The 16,309-nt window shown below is 37.9% G+C and overlaps 1 protein-coding gene across 1 annotated transcript; it reads left to right on the forward strand.

Annotated features, from left to right (window-relative positions):
- The first annotated feature begins 9,746 nt into the window (after positions 1-9,746).
- Positions 9,747-12,102, forward strand: LOC122988986 (regulator of G-protein signaling 21-like). Its single transcript, XM_044361670.1, has 5 exons — positions 9,747-9,877; positions 10,010-10,099; positions 10,569-10,630; positions 10,871-11,037; positions 11,184-12,102. The coding sequence occupies exons 1-5, from the start codon at positions 9,789-9,791 to the stop codon at positions 11,370-11,372; spliced, it is 597 nt and encodes a 198-aa protein (XP_044217605.1). The 5' UTR covers positions 9,747-9,788; the 3' UTR covers positions 11,373-12,102.
- The last annotated feature ends 4,207 nt before the right edge of the window (positions 12,103-16,309 follow it).

Below are 16,309 nucleotides of genomic sequence, written 5' to 3' on the forward strand. Positions count from 1 at the left end.
GAAAGTGAACTTTTTTAGTGATACACACACTGAACCTTTAGTTTCTTCTTCATACCACAGTTTTTTATGTGTGTGTGTGTGTGTGTGCTCTGAAATTCAGTCTAGTGGTCTGTTTATAGAAGATAGCAACACACTTCCAGTGAAATAGATCTTAAAACACAGCGTTAGAAAATGAATGTTCTATTGCGTAATGATTGTCTGTTATATGTATAAAGCAATACTCCATCGCATAAGCATGGAAACATAAAGGCTGTGCCAAGTTCTGGTGGGGCGAAGACTTATGGTCATTGCTATGGAGAAGCAACTACAGTGGCTTGCTGGCAAGACTTTGCAATCCATCCTGCTTAGTGACAAAGTATATATACAGTATATTTTTATAAATGGGACCCCTCGTCTCAAAACGAGACATTCAAACATTTTTTATATATTAATTAAGAAACGTCTCTTGCAACCATCAAAAAGGTGGACATTCAGAGTCATAAATGGAGTACAGATTTACAGCAAATATCATAATAACCCACTAATAATAACAAAATATGCAAAACAAAAATAATCCAGAACGAGCTTTAGCTCAGCGGCTTTCTGGAGTTTCGATTTCTGGTTTCAAACTTTACGGGAAATTACAACAAAGTAAAAAAAATATATATCTGCGTCATATGTGACAAAACACACTGGGTACTTGCAGTATCCTGTTTTCCTTCTTTTTTTTTTTATCACTGAAAGGCGTCTGTTGACTTGAAAATTAAGTACAAGTGACATGTGCTGTTGTAGAAACAGGAAGGCCTGCACTTCCAGTTTCTTATGAAATCAGTCATTGTGAGAAATGAGATTTTCTGAAATGTACCCACATAGCATAAGGAAATACTGTACTATTCAACAGACATAATAAGATTTGCTTTTGGATAGCTTAAAGTCATTTGAATGTAAATAGTGTAAATGTTACTCATTAATTATGGCCAGTTTGCCAGCAGTATAGGGCAAAAACATTAGTAGAAACTGAAACTAGTTAAAACTGTTAAAATCAAAATTTCCATAATACACTATGGTCCCACACTGGTTCCAGACAAGATGTGAATCTACATTCTGCTCGAGCAAATGATACACGCAGACACTACTAAATACCATAATACAATAAAAGGGCTTGACCCAGACACTACTGGATTTTCTGTAATTAGAAGCACTGTTTCATTTATTCACCCCAACAGCAAAATCAACTATTTATATTTTTTGTTTTTTCTGAAATTTGTAAGTAAGCTTTCTTTGATGGCAAGTTATTCAACATCTCTGTAGATAAAGTGCTGCCTGGTACATGCAACATCAAGGGCCATCACTACTATCAGTAAACCATGGCTTGTTAGTAATATCTAGTGGTACGTGAGGAGAACTACAGCAACTTGTGTTCCTCTTTACAACCCCCAGTGTGTGTTTATTTACTTAATCATTTATTTTTGAAAACTTCATAGTTATATTCTCCTTGCAAATTAAGTTATTCATGTTGGGTAAGTGATACGGTAAGTTGCATATCATAAAAATGTCAGTAGAGTTGTCTGCTCAAAGATTCTAAATGTTAATGAGAGATTTCAACACATCTAGAGGATACAAACTGCCTCAAGCAAAGTGGTGACAAACTGAACCAGCAGCAAAAGCTAAAGCTGCACATTAAGTTTCATATCTGTATTTAATTATTATATATTATATTCTCTCTGACAAACAGTTAGTAAGACAATGCACAGTGAGAGTACTGATGGATGTACGTAAGCTGCATCAGCATAAGCTTATCTGACTAACAACTACATCATTGGTTGCTTACATGTCACATAAATTTAATTCCAACTCTGCAAAACTATTGAATTTTTTTTTCAGAATCTGCATCTGTCTACACTTTTCAAATGCACAAATATCATCACCAGATTTGTGGAAATACAAGTGCATAGTGAACCATGGGTAGTTCAGGACATCTGGGACATCAGAGTATTCCCAAGAAAAAGAGCCATTCTGCACTTGCAAACCATCACTCATAAATTAAGGTAATTTTGTGCAAAAAGTCTGTAAATATTACAGACTGCACTTTTAAATAAATACAACAAAATGTTTGGTTGACTTTTCCATTGATCACCTCACCATTAGGTACTTTCCATACTTGGAAAGCTGTAGTAAAAACAATAGGTAAGCATGCAGGTATTTGGCACCATCACAGGAACAATAAATACTTTTTTTTCCTCCTTTGATACGTGTCTGTATGCTCAAACACATGAGATGGAGTTTGCATAATTAGGGACTTGGGACACGCAGTTTGTCAACACTGCTGCAGGTGATTTACTGAAGTATGATCTGTGATTGATTAAATTGCTGCCCCATCAATATTGTGTCAGCGTAATTATATGCTTGACTTATAAATATACTGTTGGATGGCGCTCAGTTGGCAAAGTGCAACTTCATGTGGATATCAAAACTGGGACACCTCACATGTGAGTGGAAAAACTTTGTCAAGCCAAAATGTTGCAAAAACATCCTTGTCATGCGGTGTATTTTTTAATTCCCTAGGTTTAAATTTGTGAGTCTACATTATCGGTGGGGTGTAGCCCAGACTTTTAGGGATAAACCTGTCCTAATATGTTTTAATCTTTCTATCTGCTACAGTACATGCCGTGTAGATTCATTAATGTCATCTGCTGTTAAATGGGAATTTTCCTTAGTGGTTTGTGCATGACTTCTAAGTACAGTACACACATTCACCCATACTGGGTTGGAATTTATTTATTCATCATGCAATTTTGGCCCCACCTTACATTTCATGCCAAAACCACTAGATGTTGGTTGCAGTGCTGAAAATGAAACTAGAACAACTCTAAAAAAAAAAGTAAAAAGACTGGTGTTTTTAAAACTAAGTGACCAAAGAAAGTAAGTACTAATAAAGTCAATCATAATTGACTAATGGTAGCTGGCATTTCCATGTGTTCACCCCCTTTAGAATGATTTTTAACTGTTCACAGTCTCCTTTTACACATCACCAACACCCTATGCTATTTTAAAATCATATTTATTCTTCATTTTACTCTTCTCCAAGCGGTAAATCTAGTATTTTAGCATTAGAGATGCCTCAAAATCTTATTTTGTCTCATTTGAATATAATACAAGTGGCCTGTCACTCAGCAATTTGTTAGAATGAAACTTTGCATCATGTTTATCTTCAAAGAAGCCATTAAACAAAACATTTCATAGGAAATTTGATAGCTTAGCTGGAACGTTTTTGATTTTTTTTGCGATGACTACCTATCAAGTTTCAGGATCTCCTGGAACACACTTCAGCTTAGCAGTAATATAAACAGTTTTTACTGTGGATGTGTTCACAAGAGGCTTGTCATTGTTTGCTGTTTGGGAGAGGACAAGGAAATCGACCGTTCTATCTATTATACATCTTTCTGTTTCGAGTGAACAAGAAAGTATGACTAATGCAGCCTGTTTAGAAAATGCCCATCCAATTAATGTTACTGTTGCAGCTGATGGTTTTGTATGTGAAGAGGATGGCTAATTGTTGCTTTGACTCTGGCTCGAGAGAGAGAAGAAGCCGGAGAGAAGCCAAAAAACAGGCCAAAAATGACTTGGTAGCTCTGGGAATGTTTTCAACTAAATGAGCAACTGTTTTCAGCACATGATAAGTGCCTTGTGGCAAGAAGCTGATGCTGCTGTGTAAACCACATGATGTCACTCCCAAAGCTTAGAGAAGCGTGACAGCCTATAACACGTGTCCACCATTTGATATAGACAATAATTGAACTGAATTGTCAACACGTTGCCAGAAGAAATTGGAAGATGTTTAAGCCACTGATGATTCTGGGACCAATATATTAAGACTGTATTAATTAATCATTAAATATACTTGCTGTGTGAGTCTTTCAGTGTTCACTTCCTTCTTCTTGAACCTGCTGTCTATCTTTTCAATCCCGTAATACAGTTTACATGGAAGCTGGATGCTGATTGGCAAATTAAGAGAGAGATTGGGGGTTTTTTTATAGAATAATTAGTCAACTAATAATGATAACCTTTTGATGCAGAACCAGAAGGGAAGACAAAAGGTGAGGAACAAAGGAGGAGGAGGAATCATCTGTGGCATATGCATTAAAAGGTCACACATGGTGGCAAAAAGCCCAGATGATGATAACAATATTGAGGACAATAAAGTCGGAATGAGTGTTATGTAAAGAGAAAAAAAATGTAAAGAGGTACAAAGCATAGTTTTATCGTTTATAAAGAATAAACTACGTAATGCAGGTTAGCATGCTAATACGCTAAGATGGTGAACATGGTTAAATTATAACTGATTATTATCAACATGTACTGTTCTGTTGTTGTGCATATGTTTTAATTGTGACCTGCCGAGAGAGCGCAGATGAAAATTAGCTGTAAGCTAAATCTGGTACAGTACATCAAATGGTAACAAAATGTTACCAAACACTGTACATGGTTCCTTACAAATAAATAAAAAAAATTAAAATGTCAGTGCTGACAATAATGACGTGTACAGTGGTTATGTACTGTGACCACAGGATGGACAACGACGTTCCTCTATAAAGCAACATGCTGAAATTCCTATTCAGCCAGCCAGGAAAAGTCTTTTTCCTAGTTGAACCTTCATACAAGAGATGCCATGACCCGATTCTGCATTCACCGAGTCAGAGATTATGGTGACAAGGTTAGAGGGCTCTGTTTGAACGAAACTATCGTCATATTTCAACGGGCTCAATGTGCTCAAAAAAGGGTAAAAGCCAGATACCTAAACTGCCTACTATGACACCAACAAAACAGAACATGCAGCAGTCACCATGTTGTCATCCCTAAACCTAGCATGGCCTGGGGCAGAAAGATATCTACTATTCCTGTTTGAGCCTGCCCAACGTTGTAAAAAACAGAAAAAGGAGGTCGCCATCAAGTCACAACACACAAGCTTTCACTACTGCTGGTCTCAGTATATATGTACACAGGAGGAGGCCTGAAGGAAAAAAAAAAAAAATTTAGGTCATCGAGGTATGAACCTTCACATGACCACTACAAAACCATACCATAACAGACTGGTCAGTAGGTGATAAATGGTGGCGGACAACTCGGCCTTTGTGTACAATCTACACTTCCTTTAGCTGAAGGAGGAGAGACAGTTCTGTGTCCTAACTCCACACTAAATACTAATACAGTCATATACAATATGCATGTATTTAATACTGTATTTAATACTGTTTTTTACAGTTAGTGTACAAGAAAATCTATGTACTTAACTAAATTATATGAGACTTACGTCAATCAAATTGGAGCTTCGCTGGTTCCTAATAACACTTAACAAGTTGACAACCTTAACAAAAGATAAAGCAATAAGCCTTTTTCACAACAGACATTTTGACTTGTTATAGCAGGAGAAACACAGATGTTACTAATAACATTAAGTGTCCCAGAAAATCCATGACAGTGTGACAGTTAGCCAGCATGACCAATACAAGGACTGTGAAATCAAAGAAGCTGAATGGTATTAAGCCACCATTATTTTTTATTATTTACATCTGTGCTTTTCCTACTGTGTCTCAAAATGTCATAGTGAAAAAAGGCCAGTTCCAAAGATTTAATGTCTTTTTTTTTTTTTTTTTTCCAAATGTTCTATGATCTTCCTGGAGCTGTCTCACCATCCTCCAAATTAGTTTACATCTTTTCCATCTGTGAGCACTTCCTCAGTTTCATTTGTTCACTGCAGTGTTGGGCAATAGTGCCTCAAAAATCATCCGTATTGACATCTTTGAGTATATTCGATTCTGACTCATACCCTGCTTAGAATTGTGTTATGGATCTTTTTTCCAGTGTCCATGTGGCAAACATGGGAAGATAAATGGGGGGTATAGTTGTCATAAAACTGCAGAATCAGGAGCAGCCCCAAGTTGCGGCACCACACCTGAACAGTCTGCAAGTGACCAGAGTCTGAGGTGAACCCTTACACTTCATACTGAGAAGAACTGCTGGTTTGCAGAATGTGTATGCAGAGACCAGGGTGCAGGGTTTTATCTCAAACAATCATGAGCTACAGACTTTACTGCCAAAAGGGAGAGTCCATGTCAGAGTAGTTACTATTTATTGCTTTTCTTTCTTTTCTGTCACCTCTGAATTGTTTCCTGTTTGGCACATGTATAGTCGCTGAACTGGTTCATGTGGGTATTTTCACAGTTTGTGTTGTACACATACACTATCTGTGTTGGTTATCAACTCTGCCTCCCTTGCAGACACATCCTTCTTTCCGATGTTTGGTGGCCCTACTTGAGATCTGTGATGTTGTGCTTAACTTCTTTTAGGGATTCAAGCTTTGAAGCAAAAAACAAAAGCCCACAGGCAGATTAAAAGTTCAGCTGGGCTTTCTGAATACCGCAGACTTCTTAAGCCAGTGCTGGGAATCACCTTCTGCGTAAGGCTCTTTGGACAGGCCTCGTGCCTTAGTGGAAACTTGGGTCTGCTCTTCATCCACTTTTAAACAGACGGCTGCTTACACACAGTCTGCACATCATAATAAACACAGGAGGGGAACACCATGTTTTCACGCAGCGCAACACCAAACTGGTGCAATAGAGAGAGGGAAGCCAGTCATAATCACAACGAAACACAGCAAGTGACGCAGATGCATTATGGCACAAATAATCTGGGACAAAATTTGATTATTCTTTACGTATTGCTGCTGTGTGTACTGTTCCTAAATAAAAATGCCCTTTTAATGTTTCTGGGATATGATGTCAGCGTCACCCTTTACTGGAATAAGGAGTTCACAGTGCTTAAATGGAACTGAATCTGTTTTTGTTTAACTAAAGAGATAAACTATCATCGTGTTACTCAGCTTTTATTTTGCAATTCTGATACTTGCTGCTAAATAGTACAAAATATGTTCCCATGCTCCTCATAATGAACACATTTTATGAACATATTTATCAGGGTTATTTTGTATTTATTTTTCCATACAAATTGTATCTATAATGCAATGATGCACACAGATTTGCATACAAACAATGGCTGAATGTGATGGCTGAGTGTGAATGACTTGCAGGAATGGTGATATGTGAGGATGATGAGGCTTACACATCTGCCTAAAAAAATGGACAAAACCTCCAGGTCTGGTTTCCCAACAATTACACATTTGACTGATCTGACACCCTCCTAAATAAAAAAGGGGAAGCAACAGAATGTCTGTCATTTAGTTAGTTCCTGTAAACTAATCGCTTTATTCAATATGATTTAGAAGCTCATTGACCAAGAAGAGATTTTTGACAGCTGACAGTTACACTATATTATTGAATTTGCTTCTGAAACACTAAGATAGCAAAGATTTGCTGTGAACAGCTGGATGCAGTTAAGAAATGAAGCTTAGAGAAAGTCCAGTCAGGAAGCCTATCTTTTCAATGGTATGTAGAATTATTTCTCAAACCATCTGTCATTCCCACCCTCACACATGCTCATTCATAATTTTCCTTGCCGTCATTCCCATGAGCGTCAATTAAGACGTCATCTGCTCACATCAGCTGGTCACATTTAACTAACAGCACGCTGACAGACCTTCATCATCAGCCCATCATATTGTGTTGCAAATATTGTTCATGTCTTGCTTGATGCGAGATGTCTCCTTCTTAACTGAAAAGTCTGTTCCCAGCGTTTGTGCACTGGAGGCTTCAAGTTTCAACATCACACCAGGATTATCTTCCAAACTACGTGTGATGTTACAAATCATGTTTAAACGTATATCCCTTAAACTCAGGTTTCTGACGAACGCAGAGAAACTTTCCTCCTTCAGCAGCTTTTAAGTATCAAATTCCTGACATACATCAGTGAAGTTCAAACATCCAACTATAGGAAGAAAAACACATTTTTGAAATCGACCAAAATCTTCATACTGAAATATTGATCAAATGTAAATTAAAATGGCTTGCACACAGGGATGACACGCAGGGAATCACCCAGTTGCAGCTCTATTTAGTTGCATTTATTTAGCTCATTGCTTTGGTTGTATCAGCCAGCATATCTCTTATAAATCCTATTTATAGCAGTAGCAGGGAGCTGTTTTCAGAAAAAAAAAAGCTCCAGTACCAAAGAGCCAAGAAAGTTAGTGAGTATTTAAAGAAAATCGAACATCTATAATAGAGATAATAAAGAGCAAGATATTTTTCTCAAGAGATGGTGGAGACCAAATCAGAGCTAAAAGGAGAGTCATGTGGATGGAAACACCAACTTCCAATGAATACCAATGAATACTAAATATGTTGTTGTGTTTCACCAAAACAGCTTTAACAATAACATGTTTGAGGTATGTTTTTCCCGGCTTCTTGTGGAGTTCTTTTGGCCCAAATTCCCGAAAAACTCAATCAGCGTTGCTTTAACTATATATAACTAAAATAAGTCTACATGTCAAGGTTAAAACCAAGCTAGAATTGTCGACGGTTATAGTTTTTTGACGTCTTAAGTTACGTAACCAGGTTTCGACAGCATAACAATGGAAGGAATGATTTCAGACAGCCTGCACCAGCTGATCAGTGTCAGCAGCTTCTTTCAGGCTTCATAGTCAATTAGTCATCCAACAGCAGCTTAGCTACCAGCTGATCAGTAACAACCAGTCATATTCATACAAGTGTACAAGACGACCATTAAAACCTGATATTTTTCACGGTCACTCTGCTAAAGCCCTCACGCCAGTGCAGTTGCTGCCGCAGCTCTCCCCCCCGACCTTTTCCTTTTGGTATTGTTGACTTTAATAAGATCGTGTATGTGTTTGTTGAGAGGGATAAGTTCTCCTAGCAGCACCTCATTGCTGCTCAGATTCTGTGAGAGCTCGCTCAAAAAGCAGAGCCTTCAAATCTAAGCGTATAAGCCTTTGCTATAAATGGTCAAATCCTTGACAGAAGTGTCTCTGGCAGAACTTCATTTCCATGTAAAGCAGGTCCTAACTACACTCTGAAAAATGGCCGTTTAAATGCGACAACAAACAGATTGATTCTATCAAAGTTTTTTATAGACTTAAGTTAATATGAAAGGAATGTAATACGATGCGTTTAGCAGTGCCCGAAATGCTTTTTTTAAACGCCCTATAGAGGTAAGAGGATATTGCATCATCGTCTCTGTACCAACCTGTCATATCTTGACATGCCACCATGACAGACTTAATCCTTCATGGATCCACACCCTGTGTGAGTAATTCATTCATTATGACCAGTGCAAAGTCACAATGAAGCAACTGTACAATGGCTCCTTGCAATAGAAAAAGGCATTTTTTATGGCTAAATATCCTCACATCCTATAGGTGGTGGATGTTTTAGTGTTTAATTGTGTTGAAGCAGAATTTAAACCGTTTTCAAATAATAAGTAAAAGGATACAAATCACAGAGCAGCTGCAATTTTGCAAAATGCTCTCAGAATTGAAAAAAAGAAAGAAAGAAAAACACACAAGAAAGGAGAGAAAAATTCCATTACTCCCTAACAGAGCTTTATTTTAGGAAGAAGGGCATTCAATCTGCCATGTACGTCACATTTTGACCTTACGCTTAAAAATGGAAGCCCACAGAATACTCAGGGAGGGAATGTTTATGCAGTGACAGCCTATCATTGCCTCGGGCCCTTCGAGTCATACCAGGGCAAGTCACTGTTTACACAATGAGAGCCAATCATATTAAAGACCTGTCATTCCAGGCCCGCCTCCTGCCTGTCACAATCCAGACCATAGCAGGAGAGGAACTATAAAGTTGCCTGGCAAGTCAAGAGGGAGAAGGAGAGAAGATTAAACCATGAACCTTGTTAGTGTGTCATCCCGAAGCATGGAGTTCACCGACTGTATGAAACCCACTGACCTGTCCGCAGAGAAAAAGGGGATAAAGTAAGTTAATGTGCTGTTTAATGAGGATGTACCTGCTTATATGATCACCTTGTGAAATATATTACTCAGAATTACACTGTCATAAAGCCCTGAGGAGTGAACTTTTATTTATTTATTTATTTTTTGTTACAGAAGGAAAAACTGGAGAAACAGAATGGGTTTCTTCTTGAAAATAAACTCATCCCAATCAATATTACATCTAATGAAAAACAGACCCTACAGGTAAGGCACTACCATTTTTAACTTTAATGTCATTTAAATTATTTTACTATATTCTTTGTTGTTGCATATGCACTCTAATGAATTAAGTGTAGTTTTTAGTGTATATTCTTGCAAGCATGTTATGTATATATTATTTTATGATTGAATGAAGTCAAACCAAATCATTAAGATGTCTCAAATGATTTAATTTATTCCAAATGGCATGCTCACCCTGCAATGACAGCATGGATATACTATATAGTACAGTACAACTGAAAATCATAGTGTTAATAAATTAGGCAATTAATTTAATGGAATATTAAGCTATTATTAGTATTATTAGACATTTTCTAGGTATTATTTTTATTTTCTAGGAATACAACTACAAAAAAAAAAAATTATCATTTTGAGGATTTTATAGTGTTTTTTTAAACTGAAAGTAGTACTTGTCTCTATTATCTCCTAAACAATGTGTGTTGTCTGACCTCAGGCCAACTGCTGATGACGTGAACCAATGGGCGCAGTCACTTGACAAACTACTCACCCATAAATGTAAGTATCATTCACCGCACTATTGGCGCATGATTACATAAAACTGTCTCAAAGGTCACACGGTAACTGTGTGCTGAATGAGGACAGTTTATTGTCCTCAATAAAACAAAGGCTGTAATGGCTCCACACTTACTTTACCTAACATTAATGGGCAAACAGTGAGTGGATGTACGTGTCTCCTGGCTTAAGTTGCTGGCCTTGTCTTTTAACGCTTTTCTTTTCTCCCTCACCCACCCACAGATGGGAAAGCGGCCTTTTGTATCTTCCTGAAGTCTGAGTTCTGTGAAGAGAACATTGAGTTTTGGACAGCCTGTGAAGATTTCAGGACACTCACATCGCACAAAGAGCTGGTGTCCAAGGCCAACAGCATTTACGAGGAGTTCATTAAAAGTGAAGCTCCACAAGAGGTAACAGCTAACAGATGCCATAAACACATCAGCTATAAATCAAAGTAAATGATTCCTTCTAGCTGATGTTAATCAGAATTTATGTACAAGTTTTATAAATACACAAGATGTTCTTCATTAAAATGGATGTTTCTCTTTGGTCACAGATCAACCTGGATTTTCACACCAGAAACACTATCGTCCAGAGCCTAAACGAGCCCAGCGTGAACAGTTTTCTAGCAGCTCAGAGGAAAGTCTACAGCCTGATGGAGAACAACTCCTACCCCAGGTTTATCACCTCTGACCTCTACAAAGAACTGTGCACAGCTGCCAGGGGGAGAGGGCAAGCACATTAAGTCCTAGTCAAACTAGACACCTTCCCAAAGTCATTTGTTTACTGCTGTGACTGTGTGAATAGACCACAGATGATGTTCATTCCAGGCACTGCTTCGAGATAATAGACCCGAATGCAAATCCTGAGCATAAACATTAACAGCAAGTGTGGAAAATGCAAAACTGAAGCCATTTTTAGTCTGTCCTGCTGAGCGCTTTTCAAAAATGAAGTCGGGATGATTAGGCTGGATGCTATGTGATGCTGCAGGCAGTCCGAAGGGCATCTCTACCAGATGGGATTAAAGTTACATTTTCTTCACTGGGCCATTACCTACACTTTCTTTACCACATTACTGAGATGATTATATTTTGAGCAATGATGCAGTTCAAGAAAATGCTGTTGTTATGCCCCTGCATTCAAAGTAGAGAAGACTGTGGATGTCTGTCAAAACACCTTATGCTTAAACTCTTGCTTCACACTGTACCGACAATGCTGTTAGAATGTATATTGAAGACTTTGTACTGCTGTCACGTACACAGGACATGTTGCTCTGCTGGATTTGCAACAGTTTACACAAAGTGCAATTTAAGTTATATATAAATATGATAATATTCACACCTTTCACTGAAGACTGTACTGTGACAGCATGATGTGATGTAAATACTGTGATTACATGATGTGTTGAATGTGAATTTAAGTTTGGGGGGCAGCTGGGCTGCTCCAAAAATAAAATTTATTCTTCAATACTGAAATGTTTCTGTTGATGTGTGTGTGGAATGAGTAGGATTTTCCTAAAAAACAAAACAAAAGAAACCCGAAAAACAATGTATAGACTCAAACAAAAATAATCCCTAGGGCCAACGTTGAATGTTGTGTTTACAAACTGCAACCGACAAATCTTACTCATTCTGCCTTTAAGCTCAAAAGGGCCACTTCTAGCTTCCAAAATTTTCCCCCACACCTCATGGTCTTCATTTAGCTATTGATGTCTTGAATTAGTCAATGCAACAATGACTAGTTTACTACTAATTCACTGATCGCATATCGAAATTTCTGCTCAAGTGAATACTGAGCAGATCATTTACTTAAAGAGAACATAACGTGCACATTTTCAGGTCTATATTTATATTCTGGGGCTCTACTGGGATATCTTTGCATGATTTACAGTTCAAAAAACTCCTTATTTAGCTCATACTGGCCCTTTATGCAGCCCTTCAGTTCTGCCTATGTCTGAAACAGGCGTTTTGGCTCCTGTCTCTTTAAGACCCCCCTCCTGATGAGCCTGTTCTGTTTTGATTAGTTATCTGCTGGAGGCTGCCACTCCAGCGGCTCTAGAGGCTACATAAACAAACAAAAATAGTCAGATTTTGCTTCTTGTTCTTGTTCTTTACTAAAAATATAAACTTTGCAAACACATCTGCACATGTTCGGGCCTGAATCCGATCTGAAATATGAGAGTGGACAAGAACAACCGGTGGAACAACCTTTGCAACAAAGGCTACAGAACAGATGGTCATTTTTGGGCATGCCCGAACAATGTGATGTCGGTTCGATGGGGGAGTGGAGGTAATCTTGCAAACGAAGTGTACAGAGCAGGTTGAAGCCCTGGCTTTAGACTTAAAGATGGCATTTTTACATACGTTCACCACATGTTTCTGAACTTTGACTGTGTTTAAGATAGACATCTGGCACTATATAAATGACAAAATCACAAAAAGCATAATATGTCCCATTGAAATATGTCCCCTGAAAAAAGCTGTGAACACAACGCTGACATATTATCACCTTTATAGTTGATATGGCAAACATGTTACCAATCAGTTGCTTATTTACACCAGATACGTAGCAATATAGCATTGATAAGGAGTCTTGCTTCTTTTTTTGCTTTTGGCTGCTAAATCCAACACTGTGTTGACTCGCTATTTTCTAACTTTGTCTGCTGTTTGCAGCTAACGCATACAGTGAGTGTTCAGAGCTTCTTTGTAGAAAATAGCTGCCTGCTGTGGTCTACAATCGATTCTGATGAATGTGCTGAGAGTGAACCAATACAGTAAAATGTTGGCCGGCAAAACCAAAACAATGAGCTAAGCGATGCTGAAATGTTCCATACAGCTGAGATGGAAGATAATCCTTTGTGGGTTCATCACTACTATCAATCCCCTTTCACATACAGGTAGTTATTTAATCCATTTGTTAATATAGAAATATTGATTATAATAGCTTTAAATACAACATAACATGCCTAATTCCTTGTTAAAGACAACATCGAGCAGTCCTAAAATATCTGATTTACTGAAAAAAGCTGAGTGACGCAATACTTTGCTACTCATAACATGTATTTTTCTTCAATGTCAAAACTTGAAATGGCTAGCAATATAAATGCAATGCACTTTGGGTGTTTATTTTAACAAAAACACATCCACATACTGTACACTACACATGCACACAACACATACTTTCAGAGACAATGTACTGGATGTTCAGCTGCAGCACAAAAACAACATTCCTCATCCTTTTTGGAACATTTCATTCCTCCGTGTGCAACTGATGCAGCCTCATCATCATCGCAGCCGAGTTCCCGCACTGTAACAACGGCCTCTTTGTTTAAAGTTGTAAGTGCAGAAGGAGAAAAAAACACCTTGACTGACAGCATGGTGCGTCCTCCTCCGCCTGCTGTGTGTCTGCTCTCTGATACAGAGGCTGTTTCTAGCCGTGAACTCATTGTAGAGGCTGACAGTGGCCAGACGCCCGGACGTTGCTCCTGACAGGCTGACAGTTCCGGCTCTCTCTTCAGACCTTTCGGCCTGCTGTCCTGGTGTAATGAGACCATCTTTACACCTGCAGCTCTACAGAACCGTATGCTCTGCTGGCAGGAAGGGTAGAGGAGTACATTTGTGATCTGAACAATAAAAAGAGTGAGGATGTGTGTGTAGCTGTGTTAGCAAAAGGCTAGTTTTCTGTGTATCTTTGTGTTTTGTATAATTTTCTTGATTATAAACCCCATTATGTTTTTCTAATAACTTTTACAATGTTCTGTTTAACACAACATTCTTAGCATAAAGTCCATTTAGTGGATATTTTCTAGTGATCTAATCTTTCTAATGAATCTTCGAGTTCAAGTGTCTCTTCTGTAAATGTCTTTTTTCCCACCTATTGCATATCTGGCAGTCAAAGAAGTATGGATTTCTCTTTAAAATGAGTTCTCTCAAGGTTTCTTCCATTTTTATTTATGCTGGCAGCATGGCTGCCAATGTCCTTTGGTCAGTTGATCTACCACTTTGGTCCAGACTTCAAATACTTATACTTTTGGATGGATTGTTATGACATTCTGTACAGACACTCATATGTTATCCATGCTAGTATGGCTGTAGATGCTTTAGTTTTGTTTGGATTATAAACTCCTTATGGTCTGATTTCATATGAACTGTTTTCACTTTTAAATTATGTGAATTTTCCCACCTAAGGTACATCTGGCAGTTAAAGGAGGGAGATTTCTCTTTGAATTGCCTCTCCCAAGGTGTAATGTTAATTATAAAAACCTATTAATTGTCTTTATTAATAGAAAGAAAACGTCAAACAATGGCTGGCTCCAACATCTCAACTGTGCAGCTTTTCTGTTTTATATAATTGTAAGAATTGAATACCTTTGGGTTTAGGACTGTTGGTAAGACAAAACAAGCTATGTGACATCACTTTGGGCTTTTTTTCTGACCTTTTACAGACTAAAAAATTAATCAGAAAAACAGTGACCCATGAAAACAAAATTAGTTGCAGCCCCAATGCTACTTTTGGTGTTTTTTGAAGACTTTTTTCTTGTCTGGGTCTGGAAATGTTACTGTTACAGACCTCTAAAGCCTTTTGAGAAATAAACTTTGCTTGACCTTCTGAGTAGGCCTATGTAGCACATGTTCTGATATGCGGAAGCATTTTGCTATTTTTAACATACAATTATCACTGTGGCATCTACCTAGAATAGAATAAGGTATGGTATGTTGTTTGACCTCAGCCAAATAAAAATGATGCAACAGGGATTGTAGAGACAAGGTGATAATTACTATGTCTGAAGACAAAATGTGTATAGTGAGGCAGTGAAGTAATTTATGAACACTGTCACTGTGAATATTTTGTTTGCTCATCCACATGGACTGACATCAGACAGGATAATACAACAGACACAGTGTTCACTCTCTGTGCTGGTAGTAAAACCTGCAGGTTTTCATTTCTTGCCATGAAGGATCTTGGCAACAGACTAGTGGGATCAGATCCAAGGAGTACTTAAGGTGTGTATGTAAACACTGGAGCCAAAAATAGAAAAGGGTCACGTTCTACTTCGGTCGGCTGACTTCAGATACGTCAGACTACACAAACCTACGCACAACTTGTGAGTCTGCTAAGTTTGGCCTTTTTGTGTAGTGCGAAGCAAAAGATTTACAGGACAAGTCACAGAGGCCATTACAGACTCCCATGTCCAAAACAACAACACACTGCTGCGGGAAGCTTTCCAAAAAACACACAACCCCCTAAACTTGTACTAGTCCATTCTCACTGATGCACTTATAAGGACGTGGCAGCTTGTCTGTGTGCGCTCATCAGGTCAAATGGTATAAAACAAAGATCTAAATATTAGATTCTTGACAATTATTATCTTCCAAATGGATAAATGTAGCTTCAATAATTTATTAGAGATGAAGAAAGTTTAGTATCTGTTTTTTTGTAACTTTCTATAAATACAATCCTTGTCCTTCCTCTCTTTCGCCAGCAGGTGTCAGCAAAGATCCACTACACGTGACTACTAAACAAATTCATCAGAGTGATAAAGCATTTTAAAATAACTATAAGGAAACTCTTATCATTGAAGTATGCTATTGATTGATATGTTGAAAAACAGGTTAAACAGGGAAAAAAAAAACAAAAAAAACATGATTGTTTGTTTAGGGCACATGTTCATGGAAACACAGA

This window comes from Thunnus albacares, chromosome 9, assembly GCF_914725855.1.
Source record: "Thunnus albacares chromosome 9, fThuAlb1.1, whole genome shotgun sequence".
In the NCBI taxonomy this organism is placed as follows: domain Eukaryota; kingdom Metazoa; phylum Chordata; class Actinopteri; order Scombriformes; family Scombridae; genus Thunnus; species Thunnus albacares.